Source organism: Dermacentor andersoni, chromosome 7, assembly GCF_023375885.2.
Source record: "Dermacentor andersoni chromosome 7, qqDerAnde1_hic_scaffold, whole genome shotgun sequence".
Lineage (NCBI taxonomy): Eukaryota > Metazoa > Arthropoda > Arachnida > Ixodida > Ixodidae > Dermacentor > Dermacentor andersoni.
The window spans coordinates 116858425-116877845 of NC_092820.1; the positions used below are offsets into that span (position 1 = coordinate 116858425).

At 46.4% G+C, this 19421-nt stretch overlaps 1 protein-coding gene across 1 annotated transcript in view; it reads right to left on the reverse strand.

The window, feature by feature from the left end:
* LOC129385799 (uncharacterized) overlaps nucleotides 1-19421 on the reverse strand; it is a 34864-nt gene that overhangs the window by 11320 nt on the left and 4123 nt on the right. Inside the window, exons 3-5 of the mRNA XM_072289105.1 lie at nucleotides 14390-14452; nucleotides 9111-9173; nucleotides 2342-2407 (exon numbers count right to left, since the gene is read on the reverse strand). Of these exons, the coding sequence (XP_072145206.1) occupies nucleotides 2342-2407; nucleotides 9111-9173; nucleotides 14390-14452 (192 nt within the window). The remainder of the gene's footprint in view (nucleotides 1-2341; nucleotides 2408-9110; nucleotides 9174-14389; nucleotides 14453-19421) is intronic.

Consider the following 19421-nt stretch of genomic DNA (forward strand, 5'->3'; position numbering starts at 1 on the left):
GTGGTAGCTGATGCCCAGCGTCTCGAGGATGTGTCGTCCGGCTCTGCCTTTTGACAAACGCTCCTACTGCGCGACGTTGTGCGCTTCTATTATCTCGTCTAGGGTATTGTGTAAACCCAGTTCGAGAAATTTATCCGTGCTGGTATTGATCGGCAATCTATGGCACGTTTGTACGCCTTGCGGATGAGGCGGTCTAGTTTAGTTCGTTCGGCCACCTGCCACTTGAGGTAGGAGGCCACGTGCTTTATGTGACTGGTTACGAACGCCTGTACCAGGCGGATCGTATTGCTTTATTTGATTCCACTATGCTTGTTCGTGATACGTTTCAGTAACCGGATCGTTTCATTAACCGCACGCTCTAATCTGCGTACGTTTCGCAAGCCCAGGTGCAAGCCCAGTAACCTAATTTTTACATTCCGAAGGAAATGATGATACGGTTGCGAGATGGGATACTGACTTGATATTCAGGCAGACTCAAGGCATCGTGACTCAGAGAGCTTTCCGCCGATAACACATGGACTTCTGATAGTGTTATAAAGTTCGGCTTCAGGTCGATGATTGGGCCGGGTTTGCTCAGGAAGTGCATGCATAGAATCGAGTCTCGCGAACACTGTTCAAGGACAACGAGCGTCGCAGGGCAGGTCCTGTCATGAAGTGTAATTTTTGATGTGTAGATTGCGGTCAGCGTTATCAGGGATTTTTCACCTGTCTGAAATTGAGGGCAGTCCCAACTAGTACTCACTTTGTTCAGCTTAACAGCGAATATTCACCTGATGACGGAGTAGCCGGCTCCAGCGTTTACAAGCGCTTGGACTTCGTGGCCGTCGAGACGCACGTCGATGTCTGTGGTTCGCTGCCTTCCGTTGCAGTTAGGTCTTGGCGTCTGATCACGGCTGCATCGCGTTGTCCTAATGACGCCACGTCGGTTAGTCAGGTCTTCTGTATTGGGCATTTTTCAGTCTTCGAGGTTTCAATTGGGTAGCGCAGTGTACTTGTTAGGCCGTCAAGAAGTTCTCTTCGGCGACCTCGTCGATGTCAGAGAATTTTCGGCATTTCAATTTCCCTCTTATGCAGGTTTTAGTTTTCCGGATACGGGCTTGCGGATCAGCCACGCGCTGGTCCTGCGTATGGTCGGCGCTGTGGCGACAGATAGCGCCCTGGTGACAGCAAACGCGAAGGATGTCGGGGCCTTCACTGCTTTGCGGCGATGACAAGTGGTCGTTCGCCAAGCTATGGCCGCAGCGCGTTCACGGTGAACCCTCGTAGCCCCACCTCGCTGTATGGGGACCGGTAGTGCATGCCGCCCACTTGTCTGTAGTGATAGTCACGCGGGAAGTGGTTGGGAACGCTCCATACGCCTCTCTTCCTCGAGTGACGGGCTGGCGGTAGTTTATAGGATGTTTAATATAACTTTTATAGAGCGCTGTATATCTCCGTATAAATTGTAATATTATTCTGCACATTTCTATGCATAGAAAAATTAGCATACCGATATACAACATAGCGAAATATTTGTTGTAAGAAATTTTAGAAAATCGTGAAAATTATGTCCAATTTAATGCTGTATACCGAATTCACTCGGAGGAAAATAGGTGAGTAAACTCACTAATACTTCAATACACAGACTCTGGCGTTTGTGCCATTACTTTTGATATCGCGCTAGTAATATGTGGTGGTTCAGCAGGCACCTCAAGCATATTTTTTTATAATATTAACTTTTTTGCCTTTTCTATTGACCTCTAGGCACACTTTCAACATAGCCGAAGATGTTGTCCATCGTGTAAATTAGCCTTTTGCTATTCGCATGCTTTCTATATTATCGAGGTTCGAAACAAATACCATGTGAATCAAGGTGAGTCCTAACAGACACACATTTCCCATTATAGCTTCATAGCAGGAAGTCAATTTGCGAATGGATATAGGTGATAAAGGTTTCGTTGTTGTATAAGTCGATATCGCTGGGAGCGCATTCATGGTAAACTGCGAAAATCGAACTCAGGCAGCGGCCAAACAAAACGAGCACTAAAATCTACGGCATGTCACAATGAGTCGGCACGGAGGAACTTGGCTAACTTTCATTGGAAAAATTTAGGCGCACAAGGGGTATCAAAAACTGCCGTGAAAATACTGTTGTCTACTCAGCTAAACGCGTCACGGATGAAGCGTGATATATTTGGATAACCTCTGACGCAGCTGGGCACAAATAATAAAGATAAGCAAGCACTTCCGATTGAAATTATACGTACAGCGACTATGGAGAGATGGCAGTTAAGTCGATACTAAAATAACTGCAATAGCATAGGCCTGAAGATCAAGCATTGTGATCTTTAGAATCTCTTACCCTCCGGTGATGATGCGCCAGTAGCAGATGCAGGTGTCGCCTCTTTCTTTGCAGCAGATGCCTCTCCTGCATGACAATAAGTTTTGGTGATTTTATGGTAAATCTACCGGATTGCAGCTTACCACATTAGAGAGGCGGTGCATTTTATACGTTTCGCTCTCACGACAAAGCTGTTGCACAGCATCTACCCTAATGCGTAGGACTATACGGTTAGTCAATTGAAAAATTTATCGTATAGCCAGCAAACCTCTGTCCCAATACAAGGCTAAATTCTCAGTTTATGCGCTTAGTGTGCGTGGTTAATAGCTGCCGTCCAGTGCACAGGGAGATATGACCCATGACCCATTATCCGCGATAAAGATAGGTCGACACAAACCATTTTATGAACCCGTCATGTTTATCGTTATTCTCCACAACCTATACGTAGAAAAGAGGCGTTAAAACTAGGCCTTAAATGCCGAAGTCTATATTAAAGAGGGGTAGCAACCAGCGTGGAACGTTCTGTTAAGCGGGTGACAGTCAGCTTGAAAGGTTACTAATGGGGACCCTAAAGTCCCTAGATCGGCTTTTGCCAAGTAGCGACAAGTTCCTCCTCTCCTACCACGCTTTCCCTTGCGGCTCGCTTCGGCGGCTTTCTTCGTGTCGCGCTACGGTGGCACGGTCTTACGAGCTATATGCAGACCAACTGCACGCATTTGAAGTCACGGCTTTGCTGTGAGAGGCGGTAAAGAAAAATGGCAAATGAGTTAGGCACTGACAAGAAGGGAAACGTGCCAGTAATGTGTTCCAGCTCTTCTTTACGTGCTGTTTTTTCGTAGACGGTCCGAGCCGTGAAACAGCGTAGTCGTAGTGCGGCTCCCTAGTTCGCGAGAGGACAGTGCGCGCGCGCATCTTTGTATATGCAGAGTGTTAGTGCAGATGTCTCGATCAGCCACTCGTACGTAGTACAATTCAGAGCTGTGCCTGCAGCTTTGCACATGACGTGTGCTATTGCAGATATTTGCAACGATCACTCACCCGCGCAACAACTCAGAGCTGTGCCTGAGCACTCGCGTGCAAGCGGTGCAAACTTATTTTCGTACTTAGTAAAGAGTGCGCATAGCTCTTCCCCGTCCTTGCTCGCCATCCCCAGTCGCTCCCCTTGCCATATTCTCCCTATCCCTTGTATTTCTACCGGCCGTACCTCGTGTGCGCTAAACCTCAGACAGCAACTGCCGCGCCTGGCAGCGTCTTTTCCTTTCCTTTTGTACTGTAATAAAACCACTACAGAATCTCCTGTATGTTGCTGTTTAAATATTGAACAACAGCTGAACTACGTAAATTTAAGTAGGATATCTCACTGCGCGGTTACGCGTCATTCGCGCTCAGGAACCAACCTACGATCACAAAGCCAAATTTGCCATTCGTAGCCGAATCTGGTTTCCGCTATTCAAAATAATGCTTGGCTTTTCGAAACATGCATTGCGCCCGTACCTATGCTATGTGTCCCTTTAACATGCGTAAATGATTGTCTTCAGGCGAACAATAAAACATTGCAGCAGCAGGTGGCAACAAGCGTCCAGAAAGGTACGCTGACTTCCAGCAAACAGAGACAAATAAGCAGTCACCTTCGCTGATACTCTGTAGCCGACACAATTGCACAAGCAGAAAAACAAGCGTGTTCGCGCAGTCGGACTAAGGAGCTGGACTGGCCCAGCAAGAACATGGCGGACGGAAGCAGCTCCCAGCCAGAAGCAGGCGTTGTCCAAGAAAGTGCGTCGACGGAGCCACAAACTTTTCAGTACTTAGCTTTTATTGGTCATGCAGGGACTTCAGGGTACCCAAAATGAAAGAATGCGTCATAATGAATTATTAAGCTTACACTCACAGTCGTTTCCCCTCGGTAGGCTATAGCGGCAGTATCGCGTTGCTTAAGCCACGTCGTGCATCGCTGAAACAACTTATGGGGAACGTCTATAAAGTCGAACTGTCGAAGTTGTGAGTAGAATTATAGACTGGTCCACGTGTTTCGGTGTGCATGTATTCAACAATGCAGATATGCACATGACGGTCAACTGTTAGAGGGAATACGCGAGCACGTGTCTCTTGCTCCGTGCAGCGCCATATACGGGAAGCGGCGAAAGCCGTGCGCATGCGCGAACCGTCACAGGTGCAGCGCATGCCGCACGTCTTCTGCTACCAAACAGCCCAATCGATTTGCTTGCGCGTTGCCGCCTTGCCGTGCGATCGCACTTCAAGTGGATCCTACTCAAGGAAAAACATTTAATTCCTCGCGTGATCACCTATGAGACGAAGAAAGCACATAAGTAAGCTCACTTCTAGTGAAGTGAGGTAGAATGCGAATTATCAGGAGAACTATGTTCCAGAGAACCGTATTACTGGACATGCCAATAAACATTGCTGCGCTGCTTCTAGCGCGTGCATTTTGCGGATGGAAGCACATTCACAACACCGTCGGTAACCGCAAAATCTTCTGTATGTATTCGATAATATACGTAAGTGTCATTCCCTCACTATCGTTTTGGAAGAGCGATACTTTGGATTAACAGTAGAGACTTTAACGTTTCCTGATTCTGCAGTGGTAGCTCTACACAGCGTTTCGTATCGTCCAGCAACTCGACACACTGAGCGCGTTGTGGCCAAAAATCACTCAAACATGCCTGGCTCAGCGGTTCGCAAAACAAACTGCGATGTCACTCGTTTCGTTGAGGCAATCTCGACGCTCCTTCGACGAAGTGAATGTGTTTCGGTCCGTCGTGTGATAACGTCCGAACGCGACGCTTCCCCAGAGAAACAATGCTTCGTGTTTTGAAATGTTTTGAAAGTTAGAACATTTCTTCCGTCTTAGCATCCAGATGGCTGGCAAGTGAAGTGAAACTTTCATTCCGATGGAAATGATGATACTGTTGCGAGGCGGGATGCTGACCTGATAATCAAGCAGACTCAAGGCATGGTGGCTCAGAGAGCTCTCCGGCGATATCACATGGCCTTCTGATAGTATTATCAAATCGATGATTGGGCCGTTTTGGCTCAAAAATTGCATGCCGAGAATTGCGCTTCGCGAACACTGCTGAAGGACAACAAATTTCGCAGGGCTGGACCTGTCATGAAGTGTAATTCTTGATGTGCTTTGGAGAGATCGGACACTGCCAGGGAACTTCCCCTACTTGCACGCAAAAAGTCACGAGATCTCTGGGATTCAAGTGCTTTCAATTGCAGATTATATAAACTAAAGCTACGGCTGCAACTGCCATTTAGCCTTTCGCGCTGCGAAGCAACCTTGCTGTGCCGCTTGTGACTGGGAATGACATTCACGAATGCATACTTCTATCGTTTGGGAACGACCGAGAGCCCGATGTGCGACTCCTGTGGGTGCGAGGAAATCATCGAGCACCTAAGGTGTACCTGCCCTTGCTACGATGTAGAACGCCTCTCTCTCCGGGCAAGTTTACACCAACTGGGCTCAAAATCGTTCACCAAGTCAAAGACACTCGGACCGTGGCCGTCACTGGCACGAAAAGCGACTTGTGCACCAGTGCAATATTTGAAGTGCGCCGGCTTAAGACACCGGCTGAAGAGTGGGCACGGGAGAGTGGCAAACATGCGCTGGCTGCTAATTCCTCTGTTCAGTTTTCTTGTGCAGGTTGGTGAAGCACCATCCCTTTATGCTAAGCGTTCTAGTAAGGCTCTTGCTACTCCTCCCGTGCCCAAGTGTTCTTTATGCCACGCTACAACAATGCATTTTTGTGTTAAACAGTTACTGATGTATGGTGAAGTTGAGTTAAACCCTGAGCCTGTTGAAGGAGTGCTTGCTGCAATAAACGCGCTTTCATCAAAATTTGAATCTTGTCAAGCTGAGGTAATGCAGGCATTTGGTGACCTTAAAAGAAGTCAAGACGCACTTACTGAAAAGATTTCAGACCTATCAACCAGGCTGCCAACTTTTGAAAAAATTGTTGAATTGGTTGAGGGTGCACTGCTCTTGGGAGTTATTAGTAGCATGGTTTCTGCGGCTGTCAAGTGTGAGAACGCCGAGCTCAAATCAAGGTTAGATAATCTTGAAGATCAGTCCCTGAGGGACCGCCTCATATTTTATGGAATCCCTGACAAGCCGTTAGAGACCTGGGATGAGTCAGAAGCTCACATTTGTGACCTTGTTTCACGCCATCTGCAATTAAACATTTCTGGCCATAACATTTCTAGCGCACAACGACTGGGACTCTTTGTGGCTTCCGAGCTTCATCCTCTAATTGTCAAGTTTGCTTCATATAAATCACGAGAAAGCATTTTATCACAGAAAAACAAACTAAAAAATTTGTGTTTCTATAAGTGAAGCCTTTTGCTGAGAAACACGGCAATCGCGGAAAAAAGGTAACTTAGTTTGGCAAGGCCGCAGAACAATCTTTTTCTTTATGCTCGAATAAGATTTTAATGTATAAAAAATCTACATCTATTGTGCAGCCACTGATATCGTGTGCGAACTTGAGACAGTTCTAGAGTTGCGTGCGCTCGAAAGGCTCCAGCCCCAAACGCACCAACACTGCCTCTGTAGCTATCTTCGGCTCAACCGCCTTACAGCAATCTATCAGTACTTTTTACAAACACACGTGGTATCTTCAACAAGCGTGCTCAGATTTCTTCTATCATTGATTCTTGCGGGGCAGATATTATCTTTCTTATGGATCCGTGGTTTTCAGCAAAAGTAAATAACAATGAAATACTCGATTGTGAAAAAGCATACAACATTTATCGGTGCGATCGCAACGTTCACTCGGGTGGAGACATTTTAATTGGTATCACCGATGCGCTCAACTGTTCAGTTATTAGGGTTGCCTCTTCGTTGGAATGGATTTGTGTGCGCGTAAATTGTTTCTCTCGTGACTTCATTTTTTTGCGAATGCTATAGTTCACCTACTGCCACACCATCTTTTTGTTCTTATCTTCACGATATCCCTAACACAATATTTGGAAGATGTCCGAATTCACCATTTTTCCTTCGGGGCGAATATAACTTCCGCAACATAAAATAGCAATCCCAACTTGTTTCTTTAGAGCACAGTTCGTCCGAGCGTACTCACTTCACAAACCTATGCTCTGATTTCAACCTCACTCAGCTCGTCCACCAACCAACACGCATTACTCCTAATTGGTCTAACACCCTAGATTTGATCCTCACTACCTCACCTGACCTTGTTTCTGCAATAAGTTATATAAGTTTATGCAGTTTATGTATGTTTATATGCTTATGCAAGTCTTATGCGGCTTTATGCTGTTCTCGAGGCTTCGTTCGGGTAGCGTTGTGTAGTTGGCAGGTCGTCATGAAGTTCTCTTCGGCGACTTCGTCGATGGCGGAGAATTTTCAGCATTTTGATTTCCGTCAGACGTTGCTTTTAGTTTTCATGATACAGGCTTGCGGACCGGCCACGGGCTGGTGCTGTGTATGGTCGGCGCTGTGGTGACAGATACCGTCCTGGTGACGGCGAACGCGAAGGACGTCGGGGCCTCTACTGCGCTGCGGCGATGTCACGTGGTCGCTTGCCAAGCTGTGGACGCGCTGCGTTCACAGCAAACCCTCGTAGCCCCACCTCGCTGTATGCGCACCGGCAGTACATGCAGCCCACTCGCCCGCAGTGATAGTAACGCGGGCAGTGGTTGCGAACGCGCCATACGTCTCTCTTTCTTGAGTGACGCGCAGGCGGTAGTTCATATGAATTTTAATACAGTTCCATATGAAGCGTCGTATATCTCCATATAATTTGTTACATTATTGTAAACACTTTTATGCATCGAAAAATTAGCATACCGAAATAGAAGATAGTGAAATTTTTCCTCTATGAAATCCTACGAAATTGTGAAAATTCTGTACAATTTAATGCTATATACCGAATTCACTCGGAGAAAAATCGATGAGTAATCTGACTAACACGTGAATACGCTAACTGTGGCCCATGTGCCATCATTTTACATATGAAATCCTACGAAATTGTGAAAATTTTGTGCAATTTAATGCTATATACCGAATTCACCCGGAGGAAAATCGATGAGTAATCTGACTAACACGTGAGTACGCTGACTGTGGCCCTTGTGCCATCATTTTATATATTGCGCTAGTAATATGTGCTGGCTCAGCAGGCACCTCAAGCATTTATTTTTAATCGTAACTTCTCCTTTTCTGTGGCCCCAAGGCACACTTTCACGATAGCCGCAGCTTTTGTGATGATGTCGAAGCGCTTTTTGCTATTTGCGTCATCTCTATATTATCGCGATGAGAAAAACATATGTGAATCAAGGTGAGTCAGAACAGACACACACTTCCCGTTATACCTTGAAAACAAGAAACCAAGGCACGCAATGATATAGGTGATGAAGGTTTCGTTTCTGTATTGGTCGATATCGCTGGGAGCGCGCATTCATGGAAAACTGCGAAAATCTAACTCAGGCAGCAACTCAATAAAACAAGCACTAGAATTAATGGCATGCCACAGTGGGACGGACAACATAGAAGAACATGGCTGACTTCAATTAGGAAAATTTAAGCCAAAGAAGGGCATCAAAAACTGCCGTGGCAACACTGTTGTGTACAGAGTGAAACTCGTCACGGATGAAGCGTGTCGCTGAGGCAGATGGACACAAATAATACCGATAAGCAAGCACTTTAGATTTAAAGTATACGTAGCAACTATACAGAGATGGCATTTATGTCGATAGTAAAATAACGGCACTAGCGTAGGCATGAAGGTCAAGCATGGTGATCTTTAGAATCCCTTACCACCCCCTTCTGTTCCACCGGTAGACGCAGGTGCCTCCGGTTTCGGTCCTTCGGATTCCCCTCCTGCAAGGCAATAAATTTTGTGGATTTCATTGTAAATCTACCGGATTTCAGGTTACCACATCAGAGAGGCGCTGCATTTTACGCGTTTCGCACTCAAAACAAAGCTATTGAACAGCTCCTACTAAAGCGTAGCAGTATGTGGATAGTCGATTGAAAATTTTCGTGTGAAGTCAGAAAACCCCTGTCCTAATACAGGGCCCAAATTCACAGTTGAGGCGCATAGTATGCGTGGTTAATACCTGCCGTCCGGTGTGCATTGAGATATGACCCATTATCCGCGATAACAATACGTCGGCGCAAAACACTTTACAAACACGTCCGCTTTATCGCCATTCTCCATGCCTTATAGGTAGAAAAGGGGCGTTAAAACTAGGTCTTAAAGGCCTGAGTCTATACTAAAGAGGGCTAGCACCCAGTATGGAACGCTCTGTTAAGCAAGTGACCAGTGAGGTTAAAGGTGACTAAAGGGGGCCCTAAATTCCCTAGATCGGCTTTTACCAAGTAGAGACAAGTACTTCCTCTCCCACCATGCATCCCCTTGCGGCTTGCGTCGCCCGCCATGTTCTTCCTGCCGCGCTCCGATGGCGCTGTGTACGCGCTGTATACACATGAACGGTATGCATTTGCAGTCATGGCTTTGCTGTGAGAGGCCGTAAAGAAAAATGGCAAATGAGTTAGGCACTGACACGAAAGAACACGTGTCAGTAATGCATTCCAGATGTTATTTACGTGCTCTTTTGTCGTAGACGGTCCGAGCCGTGACACTGCGTAGTCGTAGTGAGGCTGCCTAGTTCGCGAGAGAGCAGTGCACGCGCGCATCTTTGTATAGGCAGAGTGTTATTGCAGATGTTTCGATCAGCCACTCGTATGTGGTCCAATCCAGAGCTGTGCCTGCAGCTTTGCACATGAAGTGTGTTATTGCAGATATTTGCAACGGTCATTCGCCCGTGAGACAATTCAGAGCTGTGCCTGAGCATTCGCGTGCAAGCGGTGAAAACTTATTTTCGTACTTAGTAAAGAGTGCGCATAGCTCTTCCTCGTCCTTGCTCGCCATCCCCAGTCGCTCCCCTTGCGATATTCTCCCTATCCCTTGTATTTCTGCCGGCCTTAGCTCGTGTGCGCTAAACCTCAGACAGCAACTGCCGCGGCCGGCAGCGTCATTACCTTTCCTTTTGTACTGTAATAAAACCACTACAGAATCTCCTGTATGTTGCTGTTTAAACATTGAACAATAGCTGAACTACGTAAATTTAAGTACGATGTCTCACTGCGCGGTTAGGCGTCATATGCGCTCAGGAACCAACCTACGATCACAAAGCGAAATTTGCCGTTCATAGCCGAATATGGTTTGCGCTATTCAGACTAATGCTTAGCTTTTCGAAACGTGCATTGGGACCACACTTATGCTACGTGTCCCGTTAACATGCGTAAATTATTGTCTTGAGGCGAACAATGAAACATTGCAGCAGGAGGTAGCAAAAAGCGTCCCGAAAGGTAAGCTGGCTTCCAGCAAACAGCGACAAATATGCCGTCACCTTCGCTGAAACTCTGTAGCCGACATAACTGCACACGACCTAAAACAAGCGTGTTCGCGCCGTCGAACTAAGGAGCTGGACTGGCCCAGAGAGAACATGGCGGACGTAAGCAGCTCCCAGCCGGAAGTAGGCGTTGTCCAAGAAAGTCCGTCGGCGGAGCTGCAAACATTTTCGGTACTTAGCTTTTATTGGTCATAAAGGGACTTCAGGGGACCCAAAATGAAAGAATGCGTCATAAAGAATTATTAAGCTCGCACGCGCAGTCGTTCCCCCTCCGTTGGCTATGGCGGCTGTACCGCGTTGCTTAAGCCGCGCGGGGCATCGCTTAAACAAATTATGGGGAACGTCTATACAGTCGAACTGTCGAAGATGTGAGCAGAATTATCGACTGGTCCACGTGTTTCTGTATGCATGTATTCAACAATACAGATATCCACATGACGGTCCACGGTTAGAGGGAATACGCGAGCACGTGTCTCTTGCTCCGTGCAGCGCCATATACGGGAAGCGGCGAAAGCCGTACGCATGCGCGAACCGTCACAGGGGCAGCGCATACAGCACGTCTTCTGCTACCGAACAGTCCAATCGCTTTGCTTGCGCGCTGCCGCCTTGCCATGCGATCGCATTTCAAGTGGATCCTCTTCAAGGAAAATTATTTAATTCCGCGCGTGATCACCCATGGGACGTAGAAGGCACATAAGTAAGCTCACTTCTAGTGAAGTATGGTAGAATGCGAATTATCAGGGGAAGAACTATGTCCCAGAGAATCGTATTATTGGACACGCCAATAAACGTTGCTGCGCTGCTTCTCGCGCGAGCATTCTGCGCACGGAAGCACATTCAAACACCGTCGGCAACCGCAAAATCTTCTGTATGTATTCGATAATATACGTGAGTGTCACTCCCGCAGTATCGTTTGCGAAGAGCGATACTTTGGATCGACTGTATGCACGTTAAGGTTTCCTGATTCTCCAGTTGTCGCTCTGCAAAGCGTTTCGTATCGTCCAGCAACTCGACACACTAAGCGCGTCGTAGCCAAAAATCACTGAAACATGCCTCGCTCAACGGTTCGGAAAACAAACTGTGGTGTCACTTGTTTAAAATTTTAAATTATGGGGTTTTACGTGCCAAAACCACTTTCTGATTATGAGGCACGCCGTAGTGGAGGACTCCGGAAATTTCGACCACCTGGGGATCTTTAACGTGCACTTAAATCTAAGTACATTGGTGTTTTCGCATTTCGCCCCCATCGAAATGCGGCCGCCATGGCCGGGATTCGATCCCGTGACCTCGTGCTCAGCAGCCCAACACCATAGCCACTGAGGAACCACGGCGGGTTTCACTCGTTTCGTTGATTCAATCTCTACGCTCCTTCGACGAAGTGAATGTGCTTCGGTCTGTCTTGTGACAACGTCCAAACGCGAAGCTTCCTCCAGGGAAACAAGGCTTCGTGTTTTGAAATGTTTTGAAAGTTCGAACATTTCTTCGCTCTTAGCATCCAGATGGCTCACAAGTGAAGTGCAACTTTCATTCCGATGAAAATGATGATACTGTTGCGAGGCGGGATGCTCACTTGTTATTCAAGCAGACCCAAGGCATGGTGGCTCAGAGAGCTCTCCGGTGTTATCACATGGACTTCTCATAGTGTTATCAACTCGATGATTGGGCCCTGTTGGCTGAGGAAGTGCATGCCGAGAATTGCGTTTCGCGAACACTGCTGACGGACAACGTACGTCGCAGGGTTGACCCTTTCATGGAAGTGTAATTCTTGATGTGCTTTGGCGAGGTCAGATGCTGACAGGAAACTTCCCCTACTTGCACGCAAAAAGTCACAAGATTTCTGGGGTTCAAGTGCCTTCGATTGCAGATTACATAAACTGCACCCCACGCTACGGCTACAACGGCCATCTAGCCTTTCCCGCGGCGAAACAACCTTGTTGTGCCGCCTGTGACTGGGAGTGACGTTCACGAACGCATACTCCTATCGTATGTGAACGGCCGAGAGCCCGATGTGCGATTCCTGTGGGTGCGAGGAAATCATCGAGCACCTATGGTGTACCTGCCCTCGCAACGATGTACAACGCTTGTCTCTGCGGGAAAGTTTACACTGACTGGACTCACGATTGTTCACCGAGCCAAATATACTCGGACCGTGGCCACACGCGTCACTGGCACGAAAAGCGACCAGTGCACAGGTACAATATTAGAAGTGCACCGGCTTAAGACACCGGCTGAAGAGTGGGCACGGGAGAGCGGTAGACATGCGGCTGGCCGCTAATTCCTCCGTTCAATTTCCTTGTGCAGTTTCTTCTGCTTGGCACATGGCATTCCTCGACGCCTGGCGATTTAAGGACTGCGCAGTCGCACTGGACCTGAAGTTCTCGGCGCCGATGGTGGATGAGGGGTGCCTTCGTTATTGATGGAACTCGGGCACAATCTACAGTTTTCCTTCCGGTGAACCAGCGGCATCGACAAGGACCGCACCATTACCGGCCTACTTAAGCGACTGGCACCACGGCCCTGCCTTCAGTGGGCACGGGAGAGCGGCAGACATGCGCTGGCCGCTAATTCCACTGTTCAATTTCCTTGTGCAGGTTGGTGAAGCACCATCCCTTTATGCTAAGCGTTCTAGTAATGCATGCTTGCTGCTCCTCCCGTGCTCAAGTGTTCTTTGCGCCACGCTACAACAATGCGTTTTTGTGTTTAAACAGTTACTGATGTGTGGTGACGTTGAGTTATACCCTGGGCCTGATGAAGTGCGTGCTGCCATAACCGCGCTTTCATCAATATATCTCCATATAATTTGTAACATTATTGTAAACATTCTTATGCATCGAAAGATTAGCATGCCAAAATAGAACACAGTGAAATCTTTCTTCTATGAAATCTTTCCAAATTGTGAAAATTTCGTGCAATTTAATGCTATATACCGAATTCAGTCGGAGGAAAATCGATGAGTAAACTCACTAACACTTGAGTACGCAGACTCTGGCCCTTGTGCCATCATTTTTTATATTGCACTTGTACTATGTGCTGGCTCAGCAGATACCTAAAGAATTTTCTCCTAATCTTAACTTCTAGTTTTCTATTTACCCAAGGCACACTTTCCGCATAGCCGCAGCTGTTCTCGATGGTGTGGATTCGCTTTTTGTTTTTGCTTCATTTCTATATTATCGAGATTCGAAACAAATAACATGTGAATAAAGGTGAAGCACAACAGACACACACTTTCCGTTATCGCTTCAAAGCAGGAAATCAAGGCGCGCATGGATATAGGTGATAAAGATTTTGTTGCTGTATTAGTCGATATTGCCGGGAGCGCATTCATGGTAAATTGCGAAAATTGAACACAGGCAGCAGCCAAATAACATAAGCGCTACAGTCTACGGAATGCCATAATGGGACGGCATTGAGGAACTTGGCTAACTTTATTTAGGAAAACTCAAGCCCAAGAAGGGCATAAAAAACTGCCGTGGCCACACTGTTGTCTACTCAGCTAAACACGTCACGGATGAAGCACGTCGTTGAGGCAGGTGGAAACAAATAATAGAGTTAAGCAAGCACTTTAGATTCAGTGTATACAGAGAGCGACTATACAGAGATGGCAGCTAATTCGATAGTAAAATAACTGCAGTAGCGTAGGCATGAAGGTCAAGAACGGTGATCTTTAGAATCCCTTACCGCCCGCTGCTGTTGAGCCAGAAGATGGAGTTTCCCCCTCTTTCGTTGATCCAGTTTCCTCTCCTGCATGGCAATAATTTTTTTATTTCATTTATAAACCTACCATGTTTCAGGTTACCACATTAGAGAGGCGCTGCATTTGATACGTTTCGCTCTAAAGACAAATCCGTTGCAGAGCTTCTACTAATGCGTAGCACTGTATGGTTAGTCACTTGAATATGGTCATGTGAAATCAGAAAACCCCAGTTCTAGTACATGGCTCAAATTCACAGTTTAGGCGCATAGTGTGAGTGGTTAATAGCTGTCCTCCGGTGTGCAGTGACATATGACCCATTATCTGCGATAAAGATACGTCGGCGCAAAACATTTTACGAACCTGTTTTCTTTCTCGCCATTCTCCATACCCCATACGTAGAGAAGAGGCGTTAAAACTATGCCAAAAATGCCTAAGCCTATACTAACAAGGGTTAGCACACAGTATGGAACGCTCTGTAAAGCGGGTGACCAGTGGGGGTGAAAGGTGACTTTAGGGGACCCTAAAGTCCTAGGTCGGCTTTTGCCAAGTAGCGAGAAGTTCCTCCTCTCCTACCACGATTTCCCTTGGGGCTCGTGTCGGCCGCCATGTTCTTCCTAACACATTCCAGTGGCACGCTTGTGTCTTTTCCTTTCGTTTTGTACTTAAAAAAAAACACTACCCAATCTCCTGTATGTTGTTGTTTAAATATTGCAGCAAAAGATGCTAGGGGTTCAGCGCCCCTGCGCCGATTCGCGCTTAGCTTAGCTGAGCCTTATTAGCTTCTGTTTTGAAACACTGTATTCCGTAAATATACGGCAATCTATGTTGCTTATTACTAAAGAAGATAACAGTCGAAGATCCACTTGCTTTTAACTTCCCAACGAAAACCCAGTGTTGGCTTGTCAGTGTCACTTAACGGATTCAAAATATTGTTCTTTCTTTACTTTAATTGTGGTGGCTGAGAATTCTCAAAACTTGCTATAATTGGTATCTGCATTATTTATATTACCATGAAGTACATTTTTATCGCTAAAAAATTTATACCTGACTATTGAACCTGTATGATGTGATGGCTTACTGGTGCAGGTTCTTCAAGATAGCATTGTGACCTTTCTGCATTATTGCACATATTCTGTTTTAGGAAAGCTATTCTCGCGTTAAGCATGACTGTTTTCATTCTTTAAGGATAATTCACTAACATAGCTTAAACTAATTTTTCAGTGTCTCATTAAGGCAGTTCCATCTTACGTTGCCAATAATTGTCGAACGAGAAATTTTATATGGAGTTCATATAACTTTCATAAGCTTACATTACATAATAAAAAAAAAAAAAACACAGGCATTCATATGACAAATGTTGGTTTACAATTTATTGCTGTACATAGGTACGCATCTGATTGTAATCATCCTTACGACGACGATGAACACAATAGCTTCATCAGGTGCGCGGTATTTGTCGCGAAGTAACCTATATGATTGCTTGTGCAACCGTTTTTCATTTACTCAGAGAAACATTAAAATAAATGGTTATCCTTTACATTTTTATACTTTATAGTTCTTGCCAGATTGTGCAAGAAGCACAATAAGAGCAGTATCATGATGCGTTGTTCGTTCAGTTAGAAAAAGGGTATGCAAAGCTCACATGAATCATAGCAAGCAAAACATGGAAGTGAATGCCTTATTGCAGGGACTGCAATTATTAGCGGTAATAGTCACCACTACGGAGGAGTAAGGTATACAGTAGAGCAGACTCTGGCACTCATCAATATTTTTCCTTTGCTCCCTAAGCGATGCAGCCAATCCACGAGCCCTGAGGGCAACGCTGAACACCACCGCGCCTTCTGCTTCCCCGGCTCGCCTTTTCCACAACATGTTTTCGCATTTTCTTTTCGCCTCAACCTCTTCTTAAGTTGTAAAAAAGAAGAAATGGGGTCAACCAAGGGGTCCGCTTCTTATTAGTCATATCACATGAAGCCAACAAAACACTGACACCAAGGACAACATAGGGAAAATTACTCGTGCTAAATAAATAATCTTTCTAGGTTGGTAGCACAAGTAGAGCGTGCCATGTTACGTGAAAAGTGATCATTACAAGCCAGCTTGAAAGAAAAAACTCTCGCATGCCCGAAGTTGGTGCCCGCAGGAGACCACAAGCACTTCAAAAGAAAAGGGCGAAGCCGTGCCTTAGTATGATTGTAATAGCGCATTACGCCGCCTCATTTCTTTGATACAACCTACGAATTTTAATCTACTGCTTGTACTTGACACCGACTTGTCTCGAGTGGTTGTCGGGCTATCCCGTTGGAGCGGTATTGTATCGTTTAATCGAGGCTTCATAGCTTCCGCTTGCGCACGTTGGTTTTGCCCTGCTTTGTTGAACTCAAAGATGATTCTGGTCGTGCATGTATGGTTTTAGGCTGTTAGCTCGTTCAATGGTGAATTAGTGAAGGTGTCACCTATTTACCTCTCTATCGGTTAACGATGTGGTATGGCAAAAAGAAGACGTAAATATAATCTTCGTGAGCGGAGCACCAATGCTCCTGGAGCCACCATGTGCATACACTCCATAATGATCACTACCACCAGCCCTGACATGAATAATTTCTGCCTAGTGGTGAAGCGTGCGTTAAAGGCAACTGCATCAGATGTCAAAAGTAGAAACGATATGATAATAGGGATAAAAAAGTTTACCGACGATTACGATACTCTCTAGTGCGAAATTTCAACGCAGCTGAAGACGTATTTTTGTTTAGCGGAATGACGCGAAGGCTCAAATGGCGAGAGCTGTTGTGAGCGAGCGCTCGAGGTGACGTAGTCAGCAAGGACGGCTGCCCGCAAGTCCGCGTAGGCGTCGGGGTTACGGGATTGAAGCCGGAGCCTGGAACGCAGTCGGAGCCTGGAACATTGTTGAGAAGGAAATGGCTTCCCAGCTGGATGATCCAGATGTCCGGCATGTCGTTGTAGAATTTCCGGACAGTGTACAACCGCAGGACATGATAAGATAATGATAATGGACATAAATAACATCTCACCGATGATTACGATACTCCCCAGTGCGAAATTTGAGCGCAGCTGCAGAGGTGTTTTCATTTACCGACATATTGCCTAGCGCATACAATCTTTCTCGTGCGGCACGTTGTAAACGCAGCTAAATGTGGCGCGACTGCCTCCTTCATCGGGAGATTGCGAAAAGCGTGGCATGGGTGATGCATGGGTGCGATTCACAGCAGCCGCCGCAGATAGACATCCGCTTATCCAGTGGCTTGTTTCCATATATGGTATTGGCGGCGTGATCGGCGGCTGAGGACGCGCTAAGTTCCCTGAATAAAACTTAAAGGTGGCGACATATTTTCATCTTGCCGTCGCTGCTGCTGAGAGGAGCCTGAGAGGAGACAGGTGAGAAGGTCTGCACCTCCCGATTGGCTAAGCGCCGTCACGTGGTATTTTTCGCGCCCATTTCTTTATTTTTTATTCTTTTCCGCGTCTCAGCGCAGTCATCCCCACGACATTTTGCCGTCTAGTTACGGCCGCGAGGCTTTCGCAAGGGCTTTTGGATGTTGTGGCTAAGTTTCGTGGCTAACCGCGTCATTTGAGAGTTCAGTTTTATGTTAGGGATTAATTTCGAGAGTACTAGAGGTGCAAACGTGTATGAATGGAGTTTTTCTTTTTTGGCGGGGTACGGAGCTCAAGCAGTCGAAAGCTTATGCACGAGGGCTATTCTCGGTGCTCGTTCATATTTGTTTTCCTGATCGCAGCTACCGTAAACAGGTATATGAAGCTATGAACTTGAAGAAAAGAAAAAAAAAGCGCTCCGAAGACGCGGACTAAAAGAAGAACATGTACGATGGACAGGCGCTAACTTCCAACTATATGTTTATTTGAAGAAACAGTATTTATATAGATAGACACCAGAATAGCACCACCGTGACTTTACGGCCTCTCTATCGCGTCAGAAAAGCAATCTCTTTTTCGGTAAATGCTACTGACGGGCAGCTAATGCACGCGCCCTCGGCCTTTGCAATGTAGAAAGCATTTAATATCTCTCCAGTCTATCTCTAGAACATGCCAGAGACCTGGTGTCACGAAGATACGGACAACATTTGTGACGTTTACAATGTTCAGCCAGATGGCTGAACAAAGGGCGACCGTTATCACTTGCGAGAACGGTCGCCCTGTCGCCTTTCAAGCCGCAGCACACCCTGCTCTGCAGATCCCACAGTGACCGTAGCGCAATGAATAACGGCACGTTGTTATGGTGAAATAGTTTTATTGCAGGATATTCAAGTGCAGGATAAACGTAATCTTTTTTTCGTGGCTGCGCAATGCTTACGCAGCGCCTTCCAGTACACTGCAGACAGTGCATGTTGCTCTGCCCCCTTCGCTGATGCCGAGGTGATAAGCAGCGACACCAGCAAGCAGGATAGGGAGATTCCTGAGGCTGGACTGATAAGTGCCTCCGCAGATTTGCTTATTGTTCTACCCCGAGTACATCTACATGGAGGTAATTAACCTGTTATTGCGATAGCAACTATATGAACACTCCCGGAGCATTTTTGCTGTCGCCGTCTGCGTCACCGTGATGTTATATATGAAGTCCAAGAACGATAACACCGTTGCCGCGCGTCCTTTGCTGTATGCGCAAGTGAAAGCACGCGAAGGAAGTCTACGATTGCGGCTCAATCTCGCACGCGCAAAGGAAAAAAAAAAAAAGAGACAGCAAACGCGCTGACTTCCGTCGTGCGAATGACCGTAGGAGGATGGGAAGGAGGAAGGGGCGGCGTGTGGTGTTGTGCTCCGGCAACAACTGCGCAATTCACATTTTCACAATTCAACTTCACATTCACAATTCAACTGCGCATGCACATTTTTGGCGAGTTGGTATTTCAGTCTACAAACTGCTACTTCAATACCTCCCACTACGTTTCTCACTGTTTCACTGTTTGATAGCTCAGCCTACGCGACATGTTTTCACCAATGTTTAGGTAATTTTGTTTCAAGTAAGACATCTGCCCTCCT